The sequence below is a fragment of the Pipistrellus kuhlii genome, unplaced genomic scaffold, assembly GCF_014108245.1.
Source record: "Pipistrellus kuhlii isolate mPipKuh1 unplaced genomic scaffold, mPipKuh1.p scaffold_m20_p_42, whole genome shotgun sequence".
Taxonomy (NCBI): Eukaryota; Metazoa; Chordata; class Mammalia; order Chiroptera; family Vespertilionidae; genus Pipistrellus; species Pipistrellus kuhlii.
Window position 1 is genome coordinate 1,145,635 of NW_023425543.1, and position 21,509 is coordinate 1,167,143.

The following is a 21,509-nucleotide window of genomic DNA, read 5'->3' on the forward strand; positions in this document are numbered from 1 at the left end:
GGGCTACACGACCCCGGACAAAGTTTTACACAGGGACCCAGGAACAGAACTACTAACCCAAGCTAAAGCACTTGACGCCACTGCAAACTTGAACTTTTTGAGCCTTGGGTTTTCTTAAAATGATCGTTAAAAGAAGGAGAACACTGCCCCCAACACAAACTGTATACACATTCTAGGAGAAATTTCTGTTGGAAACTCACAGTCTAACCACTGCCTTTTTCCTCCTGTTCCCCAATTACAGACTGAGCTCTTACAACACACTGGATTCTTTTTAAATTTTTAAAAATATTTTTCATTAAATTTATTGGGATGACATGGGTTATTCTTTTTTGCTCTCTTGACTCCCAACTCGCCAGCTAGCACAGCAGGTGCAGTAAACGTCTGTGATGTGACACAAGTGATTGGCACCCCTAATTCAGGATGAAATCACCTCTCTGCCTATTCCTACTTCTCGTTTTGACTGGAAACCACCCTTTCAGAACTCGGGGGCTGAGAAGCAGGGTGATGATACACAGAAGCACAGGACACCTGGCCTGATTAGGGGGCTTAAAGGGGACCCTTGTCACAAACTGTGGCCAGAGCAGTGATCACACGTAATCCTCCTCCTCCTCCTCCTCCTCCTCCTCGGAGTCACTCTGTGCAATCCACACCCATCACCAAGAATCCTTCTGTCAAATGATACGACTGTGCCCTTGTCACCTGACGTCACCGTGTTGTCCCTGAACCCCACTCACCCGGCGATGTTCTGTATGGAGACGCTTTTGGACAGCGACACGCACTGCTGGGAGCGTCTGTTGGAGAACATGGGGGCGGCAGTGGCCTCGTCAGCCAGGAGGACGGCGGACCGAGGGCGCTCCTTGGGCTGGGAGGCTGTGAAGGGAGAGAAGACACCAACTGAGCGTCCCGGCTCCTGCCCACCAGGACTGACTCATCGGGCTACGGCCACAGAGAAGAGAAGTGCACAGCTTGGCAGCCAACTTGCCCTAGGTGGGGGAGTGGGGGAGAAAATGAGTAAAAAACTCCAGGGAGGACAATTTGGCAATTTCTATTAAAACTACATAAGCCTCTGCACTTTGATCTAATAATTCTATTTCAGGATATGTTTATTCCGGAAGATAAACTTGTTTGTGTTTGAAATGACACATCTCCGAAGTTATCCAACGCAACATTATTGATAAAAGATTGGAAATGATACAAATGAATATCAAAAAAAGGTCAATTAATAAATTATGGCCTGGCCGGAGTTGAGCATCAGCCCAGGAACCAGGAGGTTGCTGGTTCGATTCCCGGTCGGGGCACGCCTGGGTTGCGGGCTTGTTCTCCAGTGGGGGCTGTGTAGGATGCAGCCAATCAATAATTTTCTCTCATCATTGATCTCTCTCTCTCTCTCTCTCTCTCTCTCTCCTTACTCTCTGAAATCAATAAATATATTTTAAAAACAAAAACAAAAAAAAGAAACACAGATCACTGGGCTAAACCTCTGGAATTTCTGACTCAGTAGGTCTGGGTAGGGTCCAAGAATCTGTGCTTCTAATTAATCCAGAAACTGCAGCTGAAAAACACTGCCTGAGGGGTAAGCGGAACACAGGTTCCCACAGAGCCCATTAGGATGGCATCATTACTGCTTCATTTATGGCAGCAGCTGGAAACTCAGCCAGCCAGGTTTGGGGGAGCTGGCAGTTAAAACGTGGTGAATGTTTACGGGAGAACACCACGCAGCAGTCTTACACACGACAGATCGGAGGACGCACATTGGACACACTACAGCCGGCAGCCGGGAGGGAAAGGAATGAGAAAGGGGAGAAAGGGGATGGAGACTGGAAGTGGGAGCTGTGATAACACTGTACACCAACCGCAAGTGAAAAGTAAATATTAATTAAAAAAAAAAAAAAAGGGATGATTCGCTCTCATCACTGATGCTTCTAACTCTCTCCTCCTCTCTGAAATAAATAAGGGAGGAGGAAGAAGAGGAGGAGGAGGGGAAGGAGGAGGAGGAGGGGGAGGGGGAGGAGGAGGAGGGGGAAGGGGAGGAGGGGGAGGAGGAAGGAGAGGAGGGGAAGGAGGAGGAGCAAGGGGAGGAGAGGGAGGAGGAGGAGGAGAGGAGGAGGAGGAGGAGGAGGAGGAGGAGGAGAGGAGGAGGAGGAGGAGGAGGAGGAGAGGAGGAGGAGGAGGAGGAGAGGAGGAGGAGGAGGAGGAGGAGGAGGAGGAGGAGGAGGAGGAGGAGAGGAGAGGAGGGCCACCACAGTTTGCCACAGACACAATTTTACTTCAGCTCTGTTGTTTGCTTGCTTGCTTTTTAATCCTCAGTGACGGAGACTCCCTCTGCTGATTTTAGAGAGCGTGGAAGGGAGGGAGGAGTAGGGAGAGAGGAGAGAAAGATGGATGTGAAGGATCCACATCACGAGAGGTGGGTAGCTACTTACGCTTGCTCCTCATGATGACCGTGGGCAGGGACGATGTGTCGTGCGCCTGGAGGCTCCCCTTGGGCTGCTGGAAGGAGAGAGGAGACCCGTGAAGGTGGCATTTTCTCTCCACCTCCTGTCACCTTTCCAGACGCCACAGCAGAAAGACGGCCAGCTGCTCTGCCTTCCCCGCTGTGTCCTCGACAATGTTATCCGCATCCGGGTCCCGGGCTGTCCCCCAACCCCACCTCCTCCCCGGGGTCCTGCATGAGGAAGCCGTAAGCGAACAGCAGAGCAGGTCTGCAGACGTAGCTAAGGAGAAAGTCACTCTAACAGCGACACAAAGAGAACCCCGAGAAACGTATCTACATGAACAAGTCCTGAAAACACTGCCTTTTCCAAAAGCCAGAAATTCCCAAGTATGGTCATTGGAAAGAGAATGAATTACTTAAGAGGAAAACATTTGTGTGGGGGGTTATTTTGGTCTCAGAGTTGGTACCAAACTTAGCTTGTACATACGGATGGGATGGGGCAGGGAGGCGGGTGGTGGTGGGGTGTGTGTGGAGTGATGATGAGGAGAGGATGACACCAGGAAAATAAACAAACCCCCAGCACCTCCCCTCCAGGCTCGGAGACCTGATCGGCTCTGAGAGAGGTCTTACCTTCATCTTGACCTTCGCACAGGAGGCCAGGCTTTCTCGGCAGCTTTTGTGGACAAAGGCACTGCAGTCTGGAAAGGAAGCAGAAACCCACAGGGGTCACTCACAGAGCACACCGGGCCCCGGGTCCGAGCGGGCCCAGCAGCGGGAGCTCCGGGTGCCGGGCTCACAAGGCGAACGGAGTGACGGGACGCGGGCCTTCTCCCAGGCGGGTGTGATGTCACCCGGGGGCGGGGAGAGGCAAGAGCAGATGTGGTTTCTGATTCACGAGGGCTCACAGCCTGGGAGCTCAGGCAGGAAGCAGAACGGCTCCCAGGACTAAAACTGAGTGTCTGCCATCGATACGCCGCCCTGAGTCACGAGGAAACTCCTAAGTGAACCCCGTCAAAGGGGCTGGGAATGTGTGACTGTGTCGAAGGCAGCGTGTGAGTCTGAAAACCTCTGTACGTCCTTTTATGTGCCCCCTCCACCCCCCAGTCAAGAGCTACAGAAGACGGGTCATGGGAACCCCCCAAAGTGCCTCTGGGAGCCCTGACTCAGCAAACGGGGGACTTCCCTGACAGATGAAGCCACCACAGTTTGCCACAGACACTATTTTACTTCAGCTCCGTTGTTTGCTTGCTTGCTTTTTAATCCTCAGTGACGGAGACTCCCTCTGCTGATTTTAGAGAGCGTGGAAGGGAGGGAGGAGTAGGGAGAGAGGAGAGAGAGATGGATGTGAGGGATCCACATCAATCAGCTGCCTGCCAGGCTGGGGAACCCGCAACCCAGGTACGTGCCTTTGACCGGAATCAAACCTGGGACTCCCTGGACCAGAGTGGGTGCTCTAACCACTGAACAGACCAGCCAGGGCATCTCAATTCTTACTTGTCACTCTCTTGGCCTAACAGGGCCCCTGGCGTGGCAGCCCGGCCTCTGCGCCTCAGAGGGGCCGCCAGTGCTCACTGCTGCCATGACGTCAGCCGCCAGGACTGAGCCAGAAGGCCGGAGGTGGGGTCCAAAGAAACAAGACGTCCCTCTGTGGGGACAACGGCCTCTCCAGGGAGCAGGCTCCCCGAGAATAGGAACCAGATGCCATCCATTAGGCAGCGCTCCACACAGACTCGGGAACCGCACAGCTCCTGCGCATGTCAGCTCCCTCACTGTGGGCCGAGACGTTCTCTTGGCTCGTACATATGATGGGATGGGGGTGGGGAGTAGGAAGTAGGGGGGTTTGCAGTGACGATGGGGGAGGAATTACACGAGGATGGAAACCGCCAGAATCCCGGACCCCAAGGCCTTCTCCCATTCCTTCCTCTCCAGTGGCTCCTCGACGCCTACTTTTCCACATTTCTCTGTCATCGATGTTTCCATCTCTGCATCCCTCCCCCTCCCCCTCTCTCTACAAATAAAGGGGGTGGGGGTTAAACAAACAAACAAAGACTGACCAACCAGCACCCTGTGAGCAGGCCTTGCACCCAGCTGCAGCGGCCCTTCCTCCCATGAGGCCCATCGGCCTGCGGAGAATGACGTCACCGGCTGAGGGCGTGGTGCTAACACTTAGACCTCAGCAACACTTAAGTTCTCGGGCCCATGTTTGGGATTTAAAAGACGGCTTCCGCTGAAGAACCATAAAAGCAGATGTAATGTTTACAGTGTGCTTCTGGTAAACAACTCTTCACACGAAGACACCCACCACCCAGATGGAACCCTAATGTGCTCTACAGTAAGGTCGCATGTCTCGGTGACAAGCACTCTGCGTGGACATCTGCTTCACATACTCGAGCCTGGACCAGCACTCGGCGTGGTTCTGAGCTGTGCTGACTCCGCACAGGAACGGCTGCCCGCTCACATCAGCCAAAGCCACCAGGCTAAAACCTTATTCTCTGTTTTGGAAAACAGACATTGACCAAGAACACAAGCTTCAGAGAACGAATCTATTATTTTCAAGCTCCCTGCCACAGAACAGACCACGTTGTTAGGGAAGGCAAAGAACCACCCGGCCTTTTGCTTATTGGTAAAGGCGAGTTCCTACCAGCAGTAAGCAATACGCCTTCGTTTTTCAAAATTCTCTCAAGAGGTGTTGGCCCAGAGGCGGATGAGGACAGAGCCCACCCCTAACAACTGGACTTCCATTTCCACAAAGGGAATGGGCATCAAAACACAAGACAAGGCTGAAACTGGTTTGGCTCAGTGGATAGAGCATCATCAGCTTACGGACTGAGGGGTCCCGGGTTCGATTCCCGTCAAGGGCATGTACCTTGGTTGCGGGCACATCCCCAGTAGGGGTGTGCAAGAGGCAGCTGATAGATGACACTCTCTCATCGATGTTTCTAACTCTCTATCTCTCTCCCTTCCTCTCTGTAAAAAATCAATAAAATATATATTTTTAAAAAATATTTACTTCACTTAAGGACAGAAAGGTGCAACTTCTTCCTATCACTTTAAACCTCACCAAGCAAACTAAAGCAACACAAACAACACAAACCACTGAAATAGGAGCAGTTGAGAAATACGTGCTCCGCCATCCTTCTGTTCCGTCCTGTGAACCATCTGTGGGGCGTGGGAGACGCTGCCCGGTCTGGATGGACGAAGCCCAGGTGCAAAGGCCTACATGACGTGCCCGGTGGCTGGTGTGGTAACCACAGATGGAGGCACAGAACGAGAGGAAAGCCACAAGAAAGAGCCAACTCATCTTCGCTGAAGGGCCCCGTAACAGCATTTTCATAAGAACACGCAGACAAGAATCAAACCGATGCTGCAGCGAGATGGGGGAGATGGTTCGCAATACGCAGAAACGTTTTTCTTATTGTTTTTAATAAGAAAAATTATTAGCTTATTGTGGCTAAGGATCACCATCAAATTCAGATGTCTAAGACATCGATCTGTATTCTTACATTGGCATTGGTATTTTGTTGTTGTTAATGCTTACTGAGGGATATTTTTCTATTGGAAGGGAGGGGGAGAGACAGAGAGAAACATCGATGTGAGAGAGACATATTGACTGGTTGCCTCCCACACGCACCCCAACCAGGGCCAGGGACCGAGCTTGCAACCAAGGTACGAGCCCTTGACCGGAATCGAACCTGAGCCCCTTCAGACGGGCGGCTGACGCACTAACACTGAGCAACCAGCTAGGGCTTATATTGGTATTTTTAAAGAGACAATACATGATATTTAGTTAATAAGAAAAAGAAAAAAAAAAAAAAAGAAAATGCTCCCTCTCTGATCAATAATTGACTCTATTAGGCTCTTCTTTCAAATCTTCCTTTTCCCTCAACAGTGAACTTCTTTAATCAATTATATGTATTTTCCTATTGCATGTAAGGAACGCACTCTACATGCGAGAACACGCCTGCCTAGAGATCTGCCTTTCAAACCCAAAGCGAAACCCCACCATCACACACACACCCTCCACTCTCATGTTTCCTACTCGGATCGCAGCTGGTCTACTTGTTTATTTTTTTAATCAGGAGAAGCAGCCTACCACAAAAGTGCTCAGAAGCTGCTAACACAACAGAAAATGAACCAACAACAATCTCGGTATCATTTTACATCTGTTCAAAGCAAACAAACACAGAGCCACGGGCCAAGTCCCCAAAAACCCAAACATAACGGATTCCTCTGCAGGGCGCCACCGAGCGTTCCGACGACCACATCTGTGGCCGCTGGAGGGAGCGGCTGGCGCTGCTCACAGAGGGCCCGGCACAGCTGAGAAGGGAGACTCTCCCCTCCTTTCCCAATCAAGGTGGCCTGATCCTAAATCACGAGCTGAATTTTGAGTTAGGATCGAAAACTAAATCAAAATTAAAAGACAAAACAAATGAGACGCATACAGAAATGCCAGGTTTCTCCTAAATTCAGTCGCTGTGAGGTCCTAGCAAGGGACTTCCCTCAGTCTGTGCTTCCACTGCGGTCCCCAGGCCCGGGAGGCGGCCACGAGAGGCCTGTGCCCATGACCATGAGCACTTCCGCCCACATTCCACATAAGGGACTCTGCTTTGGATTCCAGCGGAGTTAAGAGATGCTGACTTGCTTGGAAACTTTCTATCCAATTGCACCTATTAGCATTTGCATATGCAGGAGGGTATCTTTATTTATTCTTATTGAGTTCAGAGAAGAAGAGGAGAGAGAGAGAAACATCAATGAAGTGAGAGAATCATGGATCGGCTGCCTCCTGCACGCCCCGCACTGAAGATCGAGCCTGCAACCTGGGAGTGTGCCCGGATGAGAAATCGAACCGAGATAGTGACTCAAGATTTTTGGAAGAAGGTGCAAATCAATACGGGCCATCACACCGCCATCATGATGCGCTCTGTGGCTAAGCTTCGAAACCACAAGGCAGTACTGGCTGCGCAGCTGCTTGAAGCCTGAGGCTCAGGGTCCGAGAAGAGAGAGATGCTAAAGCAAAGGAAGCTAAAAGCACAAGGCGGGCAAGTGGCCGACGGGATGCTACAATCCCTGAGATCTTCTCCTGGGAAGATCCTGAGCACCAGGGATGGAGCGAAGGGAAAAAGACTGAGTTCCCCAATTACTCAGATTTTCCACTTCCTGCCGAAATAACAGATGGGGCCTCAGACTCACACTACCCACTGCAGGCTGTTCTTCAGAAAGCGTGGGACCAGCCATGATTTGATTACTTTTGCTTCTTGGGGGACATGACTACTCATTGTTCCTTTTTAAATCTCAAGCTTGATTCTCCCCTCATCTTTTTGTAAGTGACAGGCTGAGCACAGTCACACATAAACCTTAATGCCACCACTAACGATCCCTGGAAGTGAGCACTAAGCTGCCGTGAGGCCAGGAGTGCCTCAGTTTGGGGGGTGTGGAGGGTGGTAGGCAAATTTAAAATGTACTTTTGAACCTTAGGTGCACACGGGGCCTTACCAAACTGTTCCTTTCTGCTGTCTCGTTCTTTCCATTTCTTACTGCCAATCAAGAAATCTGATCTCGTCCGGCCGGTGTGGCTCAATGGTTGAGCGTTGACCCATGAACCAAGAGGTCAGCAGTCTGATTCCTGGTCAGGGCACATGCCCAAGTTGTGGGCTTGATCCTCAGTAGGGGGCGTGCAGGAGGCAGCTAACTGATGTTTCTCATCAATGTTTCTATCTCTCTATCACTTTCTCTTCCTCTCTCTCTAAAAAAAATCAATTAAAGTATTTTTTAAAATAAATAAATTGCACAGTAAGAAAAATAGGGCTGCAGACAACCTTTAGGGTATAATATATCCAGAGAAGTAATTTTACAAGAATGTGTGTGATACAGCCAGCCCTAAAAAGTCACAACCTTTGTACCACAGGTAAGATCAGCTGTGAGCTGTGTGTCAGCTGTTCTGCTCAGGAAACGGATGGGAATTATTATTGCAGTAACTTTCAATCTGCTCAAGTGAACTTTACAAAATTTCCAATTTCAACAAGGTTACTATTTTTAGTAACAGGTCACTTGGGACACTCCACACCAATGACCCAAAACAAGATAACGTCATGACGTCACAGTCTAAGTGCTGCTTGGAGTCTGAATTACTCACTAGTCTGAACTGTTCACAGGGATGACACGATGCTGATCGCCTTAGCCGTCCAGTGACCGGCTGGGCTCAGGGCAGCTGGGTCTCCAGATCGGTCACCTCTGGCCACAGCAGCCTCCTTTGGTCTGCCTGGGTGTGTGCTACCAACACCATCACTTTCTGCCTGTGTTTTTAGACATGGTGCCTTGGAGCAGCATGTGGGTCAAAGCTGGCCCATGGCCTACTTCTGTGTGTCCATGAGCTACCGAGGGTTTTCCCATTTTTAAATGGTTGAAAAACGAACAAGATGAACATGTCCTGACACGTGAAAATTCCATAAAATCCCATTTCACTGTCCATAAAGGAAGTTTACTGGGACCCAGGCATGCTCATTGGTTCAGGCACTGTCTACACTGATTTTGCATTAAAACCGCACAGAGCAGTAGCAGTCGCCACCCAGGTCTAAGATATTTGCTGTCTGGTCCTGGACAGAAACAGTCAGCCAATCTCTATCTCAGAGCAGCATCTTACCAAAAGCAGGAACCACCTATGAACCAGGAGATCATGGTTTAATTCCTGGTCAGGGCACATACGCAGGTTGTGGGCTCGATCCCCAGTAGGGGGCTTACAGGACACAGCTGATCAATGATTCTCGTCATTGATGTTTCTCTCTCTCTCTCCCTCTCCCTTCCTCTCTGAAATCAATAAAAATATACTACTACTACTTCTAATAATAATAGTAATAAAGAAAGAAAGAAAAGAAAAGCAGGGACCATGCTCAGGGAACAGACTGGGGTTCTGGGTGGTTTCCAGCAGGTGGGAGATGGTCCCATGGAACACCCCTGCACAGAGGGGTCTCCCTTGGCCGCCTGCACATGGTGCTGCAGGCAGGCTGCTGCTGCACCCGCCAGCTTCCAGAATAGAACGGAGCTCGCTGACCTGGCCTGGGACGACTGGCGGCTTTTAGCCTGTTGCCCACGAGACTGTTATAGGACAGCAGGACAGAATGCCTGCGATTGGAGCTCTCTGGAAAAAACAGACAGCCTATGGAATGTACTTCCCTAGCGGTGTTCAAAGAGAAATACAGAAAGGGCTACTTCTCCATGTAAAGGGGGAAGAGACAGGGGCAGAGGGGGCCGGAAGTGAGAGCGGGGCGCCCGTGAGAGAGGGCAGGGGGAAGCGCATCTTACTTGCACAAGTGTAGGCGTCTTTGCCGGCGAAGGCCTTGGCGCACTGGCTGCAGCTGATGGGGCCCACGACGGGGATGGCGCTGAATGCGTGGCCGTTGAGGAGCTTTCTGTCCTTCTCCTTCTCCTTGGAGTCCTTCTCCTTCTCCTTGGTTTTCTCCTTCTCTTTCTCCTTCTCCTGCCACGGGAGAGAGTCAATGGTGAGCGGAACACGGACGGCCTTCCCTCACGGAGCCACCAGGACGGCACGTGGGCGGCCGTGGTGGGCGGATGCTTGGAACAGAAGTGAGGGACGCCGTCCTAGACAACTTACGGTGTAATTTTATTTTTATGTTTTTGTTAATCTGAACCTGAGGATATTTTACCCATTGCTTCTTTGGAAAGAATAGATGCGAGGGAGGGAGGGAAGGAAGGAGGGAGAGAAAAGCATGACTGTGAGAGAGATACATGGATTGGCCACCTCCCACACGCGCCCCAATGTGTCTGCAACCCAGGTGTCTGCCAGAAACCCAGGTATGGGCCTTGACCGAGAATCAATCCTGTGACCCTTCGGTGTGCAGGCTCACACTCTAACCATTGACCAAAACTGGCCAGGGCAACCCATTTTTAAAAATTAACTTGTGAGCCCTAGCTGGTTTGGCTCAGTGGACAGAGTGTCAGCCTGTGGACTCAAGGATCCCAGGTTCGATTCCGGTCAAGGGCATGTACCTGGGTTGCAGACACATCCCCAGTGGGGTGTGTGTGTGTGTGTGTGTGTGTGTGTGCAGGAAGCAGCTGAGCGATGTTTCTAACTCTCCTTCTCCCTTCCTCTCTGTAAAAAAAATCAATAAAATATATATTTTTAAAAAATTAACTTGTGAAAAACACAGGAAGCCTGGCCAGGCTTAGCAGCCCTGTCACTGGCTTACTCAGTGCTTGTTTACACCAACAAGCACCATGCCCCAGGGCCACACCGGAAAGAGGCCTCCGGTGCCAGAGAGAAGGTGTCTGGAGAGGCCGAGAACCCTCCTCAGGACCCAAGCACAGCAGCGAGCACTGAGCTGAGGTCAGCTGCCGGGCCGGGGCAGAGGGATGGCGGGAATTGGGGGGCAGCCTGAGGGAGAGGAAGATGATGGAGGGGCACAAGAAATGACGAGGTTCCTCTCTGACTTCCTACACCCATCACAAACCCCAAGTGAGGACACGTCTCGGAGGGTGTCGCCCTCACTCTGGCCAGAAGTATGACACCCACACCCACATACACATGTTCAGTTTTACTGCTCACGTTGGCCCAATGTTCCAATTGGGGGGGGGGAGGACTTAAAAGTCAACAAGGTAAAGGTCACTCAGCGCTGTCAGCGCATTCAGCTGGCTCATCAATGACAACTGACTGGCTTCCTTTCACACCAACCGGACCGTGAACTGCACGCCACGGAGCGGGAAGAACGCACTCAGTGGTCTTCAAATCCAGCGTTTTTCAACCGCTGTTCCTCGGCACACTAGTGTGCCGCGAGATGTTGCCTGGTGTGCCGTAGGTGCAGACAAGACAAGAATTTTATAATTTTTCACTATTTTGTTTACTTAATATTTCATAATAAAGTAATTATAAAATACTTTCTTTGTGTTTATTTGATTCCTATTCAAGAGAATTACTTTATATATAGTCAATGTAGGCACAGAGTTAAATTTTTTTAACATTTTCTAATGGTGGTGTGCCTCCTGATTTTTTTCATGAAACAAGTGTGCCTTTGCCCAAAAAAGGTTGAAAAACACTGTTCTAATCGCCACCTGTGGGCGCCATTTTCCAGGGAACACGGTTCTGTTGTTGCAATCTAAAAACTCCTGGAAAATGAGCACCCCAAGCCAGAGATAATGAGAACTACTGAACGACTCACATTCTGAGTCAACGCCTTCCTTCCACACACACTCTTTCATCTGAGTCAGCAACTCTGAGGCAGGTAGGGGGGAGGGCACTGTGCTTCCCATTTACAACTGAGAGATAAAGAGCAACTAAATTTTTAAAAATATTTTATTGATTTTTTGTTTGTTTGTTTGTTTGTTTTACAGAGAGAAAGGGATAGGAATAGAGAGCTAGAAACAGCAATGAGAGAGAAACATTGATCAGCTGCCTCCTGCACACCTCCTACTGGGGATGTGCCCACAACCAAAGTATATGTCCTTGACCGGAATCGAGCCTGGGACCCTTCAGTCTGCAGGCCGACGCTCTATCCACTGAGCCAAACCGGTTAGAGCAAGTGCAGCTAAATATTTGAATAGCTCCTATGTGCCAAACACTGTCAAAAGCAATCTGCATGCATTTTTCTCACAGAAAGCCAACGAGTCAGTAAGTCCTAGGTATCAGCTTCGAGACGGGGAATGCTGTGTTTGCGGCCACACGAGTCATTCCCAGCTGGGATTACGATGCAGACCTGGCCGACCCTGCAGCTCAGCTCCGTTCACATCATTGCCCAGCCCGGAACGGAGATGCTTGTTGACTCACAAAAGGTCACACAGCAAGCGAACGGCAGAACCCAGGCCTCCCGGCCGGCTACTCAGACCCGAAACCACGACTGTTTTTGCTAAGCCTGTGGTGCAGGCAAAGTTCTTCTTAGCAGGACACACAATAAAAATCCAAGCGCCGAATTGCTACAATTAAAACTATATATAAAAAAAAAATAACAAGAGGGGAAGGGAGAGAAAACTACAGTACTTCACTTTACAAAACAGGAAACTGTTTCGAGGGGAAATTAGTAACCGCTAGAGTACATAAAGCTGTAATAGAAGTCAATAACAAAAATGAAGTTTCTCAAGCAATTTCTTGCTCTGAACAAAATTTTGCTGAAGGCTCTTCCCTACACACAATGCTCACCGGAAAAGCACCTGAGTGCTCAAGAAAGCTAATGCATGCTCCAAGCGTAAAACAAACCCATGGCAACTTCATCTCTCAAATCTTGCAATGACTTTCAAGCCTGAATCTGTAACAAATAATGTCCTCATCCTTACAACCACCCGAAGCAGGCCTTCCAAGGATAAAAATAACACAAAACAATAAACTCCATTGTCTCCGGGTTGATTAGCGTTTGGCGCTTTAAAAGAAGCCAAGCTCTTACCTCCCCATGCTTCGATCCTATGAACCTCACTGTTATTTGGGGTACCTCATAGAAGCGACCCCATTTGACCGACATGCTGGACGGCCATGCCAGGACGGGTGCTGTCACGAGAGGAGGGGCTCATTCATGCCAGCAGGGTTCAGCACAGCAGCGTTAAGCTGCCATCAGAGAAACCTTCAGAGGAAGCCAGAGGCTGGTTGAGAAAGGGAGGGAGGGAGGGAGGAGGGGAGGGCGAGGCTGCTGGCTTCCTTAACACAAGCTTAACCATTTGAATGCTGCCTGTGAGCCAACTACCCTGGTGATGGACACGGGAAATGAAGCAAAACGAATTCCCCAAAACACAATGTGTGTGTGTGTGTGTGTGTGTGTATGTGTGTGACGGGAACTTGGACAAGGATGGAAGCCAATTTGTTAACACTAAGCAGCTAAGGAAGGAATACATCTCACCTACTGAAAAACAGACGCCTTGCCCTGGCCAGTGGCTACAGCATCGGCCGTGGCCTGAAGGGTCCTGGGTTTGATTTGGGTCAAGCGCACCTGCCTTGGTTGCAGAGCAGATCCCCAGCCCTGGTCAGGGCGTGTGGGAGAGGCAACCAACGGATGTGTCGCTCTCACATCGATGTTTCTCTCTCTGTCTCCCTCTCTCCCTTCCAGTCTCTCTAAAAATCAATGGGAAAAAATATCCTCGGTGAGGATTAACGACAACAATAAAAAATTTAAAAAATGCCTCATTTTATAAAAAGCATTAGACAAGCAATTTCATTTTTTTTTTTTTTTTTTTAAATCAGAGATACTCTGGACAACTGGGAAGCAGGCTGTGGTTATGCAAACTGCCTTGCTGCCGATCTCCAAGAAGGCATTGGTGAGCTGAGAATCTGCGTAACATTGCTGACCACCACCTCGGTTTTCTGCAGAGGACAGCTGTGTGACAGGCCGCCTTCAAGGGGGCCGCCCACGCTCCTGTGAGCGAGAACATTCTGTGTGTGTGCACACTGTGCCTGGACGCTCTGGAGCAAGCAGCTTACTTAGCCGGAAACAGTCCTCTCTGTTAAAGGTACTGAGACACAAAAGCAGAAACTGCCAGCCTTCCTGTTCCACTTCCTGTTTGGGCTCTCCGCCTTTCGAAAACACCCCCAGTACATTTACCTGTAGCTCATGCCACCTACTGATAATTCTTAAAAGGACACGTGAAGATCAGTCTCAATGTCTCAAGCCCTACGTGTATGTAGCTACAAGCAAACTGTATTTTTTTTGTGTGTGTGTTTTTTTTGCGGTTGTCTGAAATTTCTATAACCTTGCTCCGGATGCAGCAGGGCAAGGCCTCAAACCGTTCCAGAATGTTCTCGCAAGCTCTGTAGGAATGCACAGGGTCACCCCAGACCCAAGCACGCTGGAGGCTTGCAGCAGGCACACCATATTATTATCCAGAAGAAGCACCGTCAGCCACACAGCGGCTGGCTCTGGGCCCCTCTGAATATTATGTAACAACTGTTTATTACCATGTATTTAAAACTAATGTAACAAATTAACATAATGCTGTAATATATCTTGGTTAATCATTTCAAATTACTTTATATGTCTATATATGATCCTTAATGATAAGGAAAGTAGAAATTTCCAAACCACTTCCAGAGACTTTATGAAGAATTAGAGGATTTAATATAATCCTCAGAAAATGCTGAAATTTTCCCTTTAAAAGTAGGAATGCTTATATTGTACAGCAACAAAAACAGATTAGATGAGCTCTAGTAATGTCTCTTTAAAAAGTAATTAAAGTCCTAACCGACTTGGCTCAGTAGATAGAGCATCAGCCTGTGGACTCAAGGGTCCCAGGTTCGATTCCGGCCAAGGGCATATACCTTGGTTGCGGGCACATCCCCAGTGGGGAGTGTGCAGGAAGGAGCTGATCAATGTTTCTAACTCTCTCTTTCCCTTCCTCTCTGTAAAAAAAATCAATAAAATCTATTTTTAAAAAAATAATTAAAAAGTAAAAATCTGACTCTTAAACCTCTTAATATATTTGGCAACCGGGGTACTCTAAACATCTGAGACTATGAAATAGATTGCAATCAAGGTCACAGACTTGCAATTTTTCGAGGTTCCCACTGCTAGAGATAGCACAGGCCCCCCGAGATTAAATCTCCAAGCCGAGAGAGAAAGAGGAACCACCTCATTGCAAAAGAGTGCTGTCATTTGGACAAGGGGTCAACAGATACCATTTCTGCCCGTGACGACAGACTTCCTTTTTCCTGCCCTTTCTCTCCCAGTAGTAAGCTCCAATCCTCCCAGTAGTAAGCTCCAATCCTCTGAGATTGCTGAGAGTTAAAAAGAAAAGGACACCGTTCAGTGACAGATTCCCTGAGCCTGAAATGTCAAGAACTACTTGCCGGAAGTCGACCACACAAGACTCATCCTTAATATTACCTAGTTCTGTGGCCTCCAACACACTTCTTGTGCTTCATTCTGTGAAATAAGGGGGCTGGGACTTTTTTTTTAAAGGGCAGGTTCCAGTTTCTTAGTTCAGTCTTTTTTTTTAAAAAGAAAATATATTTTTATGGACCTCAGAGAGGAAGGGAGAAGGCAAAAGAGGTGGAAACATTGATGATGTGAGAGAATCATGGATCGCTGCCTCCCACACAGCCCTCACTGGGGATGGAGCCCACAACCCTGGTGTGTGCTCTGACCGGAAGCAGAACTGGTCGCCTCCTGGCTCACGGATCAAGGCTCACCACAGACCCACGCCGGCAGGACCAATGGCACTTACTTTGCTCTTTTTGCTGCTGGACATCTTATTCTTGATGTAGCTGAAGGTGCGGCTGACTTTCGTCCCACTCTTCCCTTCGAAGTCCTTCTTGGAGGGGCTCTGTGGCAGGAAGCTGTAGTTCTCCTCTGTTATACTAGATCAAAACAAGAAGACCAGTTTTGAGAAGGAAAGAAAAAACAGACTACAGAAGCTATTTAAAAAAAAAAAAAAATTAAAACAGCTTCTATACACCCTTCTTCACGCCCATTCTGGTCAGGTGCCCGATGTTCTCACGTGGAAAGGGGAGGCAGAGTGAGGGGCGGGCAGGGGCTGCCGACCGTTTGATACGATAACGTCGGAGAACAGCCCACACAATGCCCGTGTCCTGCTGAAAAAGGCGCTGTATCATCTCCCGTTATCACAAGAAGGGGAGTCCGGGACAGTGAGAGACTTGGAGAAAGGCCATATTCACACAACTTTTATCACAATCTATTGCTATAACTATCCTATTTTTATAGTTATTGCTAATCTTTCACTGTGCCTAACACTGAGTGGCCAGATTATGATGATATCTGGATGCATAATAACCTGGCCACTCAGTATATATATATATATATATATATATATATATATATATATATATATATATATATATATAAATTAGAGGCCTGGTGCATGAATTCGTGCATGGGTGGGGTCCGGCCAGTCTGGCCAGGGGGAGGGGACATGGGCGGTTGGCCAGCCTGCCTTCTGGTCAAACACTTGGTCAAGGGGACAATTTGCATATTAGCCTTTTATTCTATAGGACATACACTGAGTGGCCAGATTATTATGCGTTCAGAGATCATCATCATCATCTGGCCACTCAGTGTATAAACTTTATCATTCATATGTGTGTGTGTGTGTGTGTGTGTGTGTGTGTGTGTATATATATATATATATATATATATAAATACAATATACCCAGTGTTTGGTGCTAATGCAGTTTCAGACAGCCCTAAAGATTTTGGGATGTAGCCCCTGAGGACAAGGGGGACAGCTGCACACACACACACACCCCGAAATGGTGTTAGACATATGAAACAAAAATCCCATAAGTGAAGGGCACAAAAGTTCATAAAGTCCAACAGAAGTGCTTCTCGTGTGAATAAATGCAAGCCCTTTGTCATTAGGAGAGTGTGAAGAATAAAAGTGGAGAAAGTACTGCAGACATTATTTAAAAAGGATACAGTCTTCATTACAAACCACTGCCCCAAGTTTACCTCTCAAAAAAGTAAGGGCACAATGAACTCAATGAACTTAATTAAATGCCACAGCACTTATTGGGTTCTCTTCATTTCACCTTGGGGAAAGGAGTAACAAGGAAATGTCCAGTACCTCTCCGTCAGGTTCCCGCTGGTGTTGTGGAAAGACCGGGAACCTACAACACAAAAATGGCGGGCAAAATAGTTAGAGCCAAAGGCTTGTACCCAAAACACAGAGAAAATGTCTAATGACACTTATGACACAATAATCACATAGATGAAGCACAGATGGCATCGGAAAGCCAGTGTGTGGTGCCTTCTCCTCCTAAGGGTTTGGTAGAAAGAAAATAAAACTTGAAACCTTCAAATGAGAACTACGACAGGGAGTGAATTCCCCGGGACAAATGTTTAATCCAGGATTCAAGTAATAGAACAAACCCCAAATTAAGATTTTTTTTTTTTTTCTCTAATGTTCAAACATACATAAGACATTTTACCAAATTCAGGTCCTATTGGCCATCATTCATAGGTGATGTCACAGGAAGAATACAAACTAGGAGATTAAACGTCATATCCGGCATGCTGTTTAATTTGCATTCAGACGTTTCTAGACTAAAACCACCTAGCTAATGTGCGTGATCTTTCCTGCGCATTGCTGGAAACGGGTTAGTGCATGAGAAGGAGCATCCGAGCCGGTGCAGGAGGCCTTGGCCGTGCGTGTCTCTCACTTGGGCCGAGGTCTCAGGGTTTCACAGGGGAAAGGAGGGGATGACATTGAGGTCTCCTTTCCAGGACGGTGCTTGATGAACCGAGTAGTGCAGGTCCATCCTTGCTCCTCCCACAACTCCTGGACCCGACACTGAAGGGGGTCAGTCAAGATGAAGGCTAAGGTCCCTCCCAGGCTCCCCTGCTTCCTCTATCCTCGGCCCTCCCCTGTCCCACTGTCCCCAGCCTTCATAAACGTCCTCTCAAAACAAAGAAAATAGAAAATAGAAAAGCTAAGGCTGCGTCAGACAGCAGGGCAATGAGTAGGACAAACAGAGGGCACACCGTTAGGATTAACCCTTGAACTCCCAAACTGTCCTGGGTTGTGAACAGAAACACAAAATTGTAGTTACTACTCAGTACACAGCCGACGGGTGGGAATAAACACCCTGTTTCACCCGCCACGCAGACCTATTTCCCACACCACGATGAATACAGCGAGAGGAAACGGCCTTGTCAGGTTCCTAAACTGGGTAACGTCCAGTAAGAACATACTAATCTGAACCCTACAGTGGGAAAAAGGACTGCGTGTGTGTGTGTGTGTGTGTGTGTGTGTGTGTGTGTGTGTGTGTGGCGGGGGGGAGGAAGGGGAGTTGGAAAGAAAGAAAACAGGAGGAAAAGGCAAGAAGATTTAACATTCGCTGTTAAATACCAGAAGCGGACATTTAGATATCTGTCCAGTGAGACAAAATAAATAAAACCAGGAGGAAGGAAAGGCGCCTGGCAAGTTCTGTGAGGTCAGCGTCACAGAAGGTAGGAGGTGGGATGGGAGCGCCCCCCCCCCCCCCCCCCCCAGCCTTTGGAGCCCTCTGGGTCCTGGGACATTATCTCACGCCCTGGCATCAGGCCACGGGGTTAATCAGTGCAGGGAGTGTGCGGAGGACAAAACCGGTTTTATCCAGATTAACTCCAGAGCAAAGCATGAAGGCGGACGGCTTAGGATGGTGGCATGCAGGGGGAGAAAAGCCCCCGTCAGCTTCTTAGCACGGAGCCCGGAGCATTCTCGGCGCGGCCAGAGCCTGGAGGGCAGCGCTGGACAGCAAAGCCGCTACTTACTCTGCAGCTCCTGCTCCTCATCACTGGAGTGGGAAGAGCCGAGAGAAAGGGTTTTAGACTTAAAGAGGAGCGGAGAGATGCGGACGGAGAAGGAGATCTGCCGTGCGGGCTGCGGCTGCGCTGGGAAGTGCGAACGGGAGACGTTAGCATCGGCCCCTCCGACCCGCACGGACAGAGTAACAGACAGAGGAGCGTCCCTGCTTGTGTGGCTCCTGTCTAGGTAAAACGATTTCATTTCTGAATACGGAGGATTCTAACGCAGCTTGACAAATCCGTCAAGCCCTGCCCGGTGTGGCTCAGTGGACAGAGCGTCAGCCTGCCGACTGAAAGGACCCAGGTTCGATTCTGGTCTGTAAAAAAATAAATATATAAAAACAAAAAAAACAAACAAACAAAAAAAACGGCCCTGGCTGATGTGGTTGGGTGTCAACCTATGCATCAGGAGGTCAAAGTTCGATTCTGGTCAGGGCACATTCCCAGGTAAAGCAGGCCCAATCCCCATCCAGCTGATCAATGATTCTATCTCATCACTGATGTTTCTCTCTCTCCCTCCCTCTCCCTTCCTTTATGAAATAAAAAATATTAAAAGCAAAACAAAGCACTGAACTATTCTGTACAGCAAAAGTGGAGTTTATTCTTAAGTTCTATCCGGAAACCATGGAGGTCTCCACCCAGTCCTCCCTGATGCAAACGGAGAAATCTGTACACGTTTCCTGGAGCGGGGCCGCTGAGGGCCGCCCTGCCGCCACTTTCCCACACCATACAGGGCTCTCTGACCCTCTGGAGGAGCGGGCAAGTCCATCACATTCATCCGTCAACGCGGCAAACGGAGGACCTGCCTGAGGAAGCTTTCCCACCCAGGGCGGTTCCTGACTCAGCTGGAGTCCGTCCAGCTTTCCGCCCAGAAAGTGAGACAGAACGACTTCAGTCACCACCTTTACTCTGTATTTTCCTCTACATCAGTGGATTTCTGCAACGGACCCCGGCTGAGAAGGGAGGCGGAGCCTGTCTGTTTTTCTAATCTAACAAGTGATACGCGACTTTTTCAGATGGCAGCTCGGGGAATGCGCTCATTCAGAAATGTCCAAACGCGAAAGGCTGGTCGAAGCAGCCGGTTTCTTTCAAGGAAAAAGACAGCAAAGGCACAAGCCGGGAAAAGTAGTGAGAGAAGGCTGGTTCTAGAAAATATTTTGCTCCTAGACAAGTGTGCTCGTTAGACAAAAGCTGTTTAAAAAACACGAGGGACAATGTCTTAGTTTCGTTAACATTGTCAGAACTCTGGTCAGAGAAAGATGGACCTGGCTCTACATTTAAGCCTTCTCACGTTATATTCAAAAATATATTAGGGGGAAAAAATTTTTTTTTAAGGTTTTACACTGACTATTCGTAACACTAAAAAGTGAGTTTCCTCAAAGAACAAGCTGCCTTGCTGTGACCAATACCTGGACCCAATCAAATATGTTTTTGAGCGTCTTTCATTTCCTAATGCCCTGTGCTTAAGGAAGCCAGCCATCTATCTATACAACTGCTTAGCCAACGGCCCTAGAATTTGCATGCCATTGCATTCATCAGTTTCAGACATAATTCCTTGGCACGCTCTTAACTAAATCCCTACCTCAGTCTTTGTCCTTCATGAACTTGACGTTTTTGAAGAGCTCAGGAAACTAACACTGAGAAAAAGGTATGTATCTGAACCATGGCGAAATAAGACAGGGTCCTTATGACATAAGGGCACCGTCTCTGCTAACATTTGGTGAAGAATTCTTTGCACTATTTTTGCAACTAATTTCAGTCTTCAATTATTTCAAAAGAGAGTTTTAAAAAAAACATGGCCGGTGTAGGTCCCCAAATATAATAAATTTAAAGTATTTAAGGAGATGTTTAGGTAGTAAGAGGAGGAAGATCACAAAACTGAAATCTCTCCATCCTTTTCTGTTTAAATGATGAGCCATTCGTGCAGAGGAAGAGGCAAGCAAATTTTGGAAGGTAATGTTATAGGGAGTAAAAGTGAAAAAGAAAAAAGAAAAAAAGATAGAGGAAGTATTAAATATAATTAATTTTTTATTAAAAAGAGCATACTCACTGTCGAACCCAGGATGGCTGATTGTCATTAAGGAAATGGACTTGGTCAACGTGGAAGAGACGGCGGACGTACAGTAGTTGAATCCCTGTTGTTTAGATCTGTGACAGGTCTGTGAACAAAAAGCGGAGAGCGGGTTCTAGGTACGTGCCCTCACATTCCGGATGAGCCCAAGACTTCACCTTCCAGCGCAGTCAGACCCCACTCAACAGCCACCCAACTGCACAAGTGACTCAGCCTTTCTGAGCCTTAGTTTCTTATCTGTAACCCGGGGGCGATTAGCATATCCATCCTTTACAGTGGCAATAATACCTAAGCACGTTTCAAACTTAGTGAGGGTTTGTTTAACACCTGCTGAATGCATAATCAGGAAAAAAAAAATTCACTAGAAATATCAAACAAGCTGCAGTTTTTATTCTTTGAAAACCTAATATCTCTTACAGAAGTATAATAATAATATTCTGATCTTAAAGAGTTGGAAACAATAGAAAGAAAAAAGAAAAAAGAAAAGAAAGAGTTGGAAATAGCTGGACAGTGTGGCTTAGTGGATGAGCAATGATCTATGAACCAGGAGGTCACAATCAGATTCCTTGTCCTGGCACATACCCGGGTTGCAGACTGGATCCTTAATAGGGGGCGAGGGGAAAGCAGTGGTCAATGATTCTCTCATCGATGTTTTTCTCCCTCTCCCTTCCTCTCTGAAAGTAATAAAGTATATGTATTTTTAAAAGAGTTGGAAACAGAGATGCAAGAAAAAAAAGAGTTACAAAATCACAAGCAAAAGCAGCCCTGTATCTGGAAA

General features: G+C 48.1%; 1 protein-coding gene and 1 non-coding gene across 6 annotated transcripts in view; both read right to left on the bottom strand.

Moving 5' to 3' along the window:
* AKAP13 (A-kinase anchoring protein 13) overlaps window positions 1–21,509 on the bottom strand; it is a 149,397-nt gene that overhangs the window by 15,525 nt on the left and 112,363 nt on the right. For all 5 annotated transcript variants that reach the window (XM_045572005.1, XM_045572006.1, XM_045572004.1 and 2 more), the window contains 7 exons: window positions 20,711–20,819; window positions 16,940–16,982; window positions 15,584–15,716; window positions 9,734–9,908; window positions 3,065–3,132; window positions 2,424–2,490; window positions 735–870 (listed from right to left, as the gene is read on the bottom strand). In XM_045572005.1, coding sequence (XP_045427961.1) covers window positions 735–870; window positions 2,424–2,490; window positions 3,065–3,132; window positions 9,734–9,908; window positions 15,584–15,716; window positions 16,940–16,982; window positions 20,711–20,819 — 731 coding nt within the window. The remainder of the gene's footprint in view (window positions 1–734; window positions 871–2,423; window positions 2,491–3,064; window positions 3,133–9,733; window positions 9,909–15,583; window positions 15,717–16,939; window positions 16,983–20,710; window positions 20,820–21,509) is intronic.
* On the bottom strand, window positions 14,092–14,223 carry LOC118704346. The gene has a single exon (XR_004983388.1). It is a non-coding gene; the product is annotated as a small nucleolar RNA SNORA9 (small nucleolar RNA).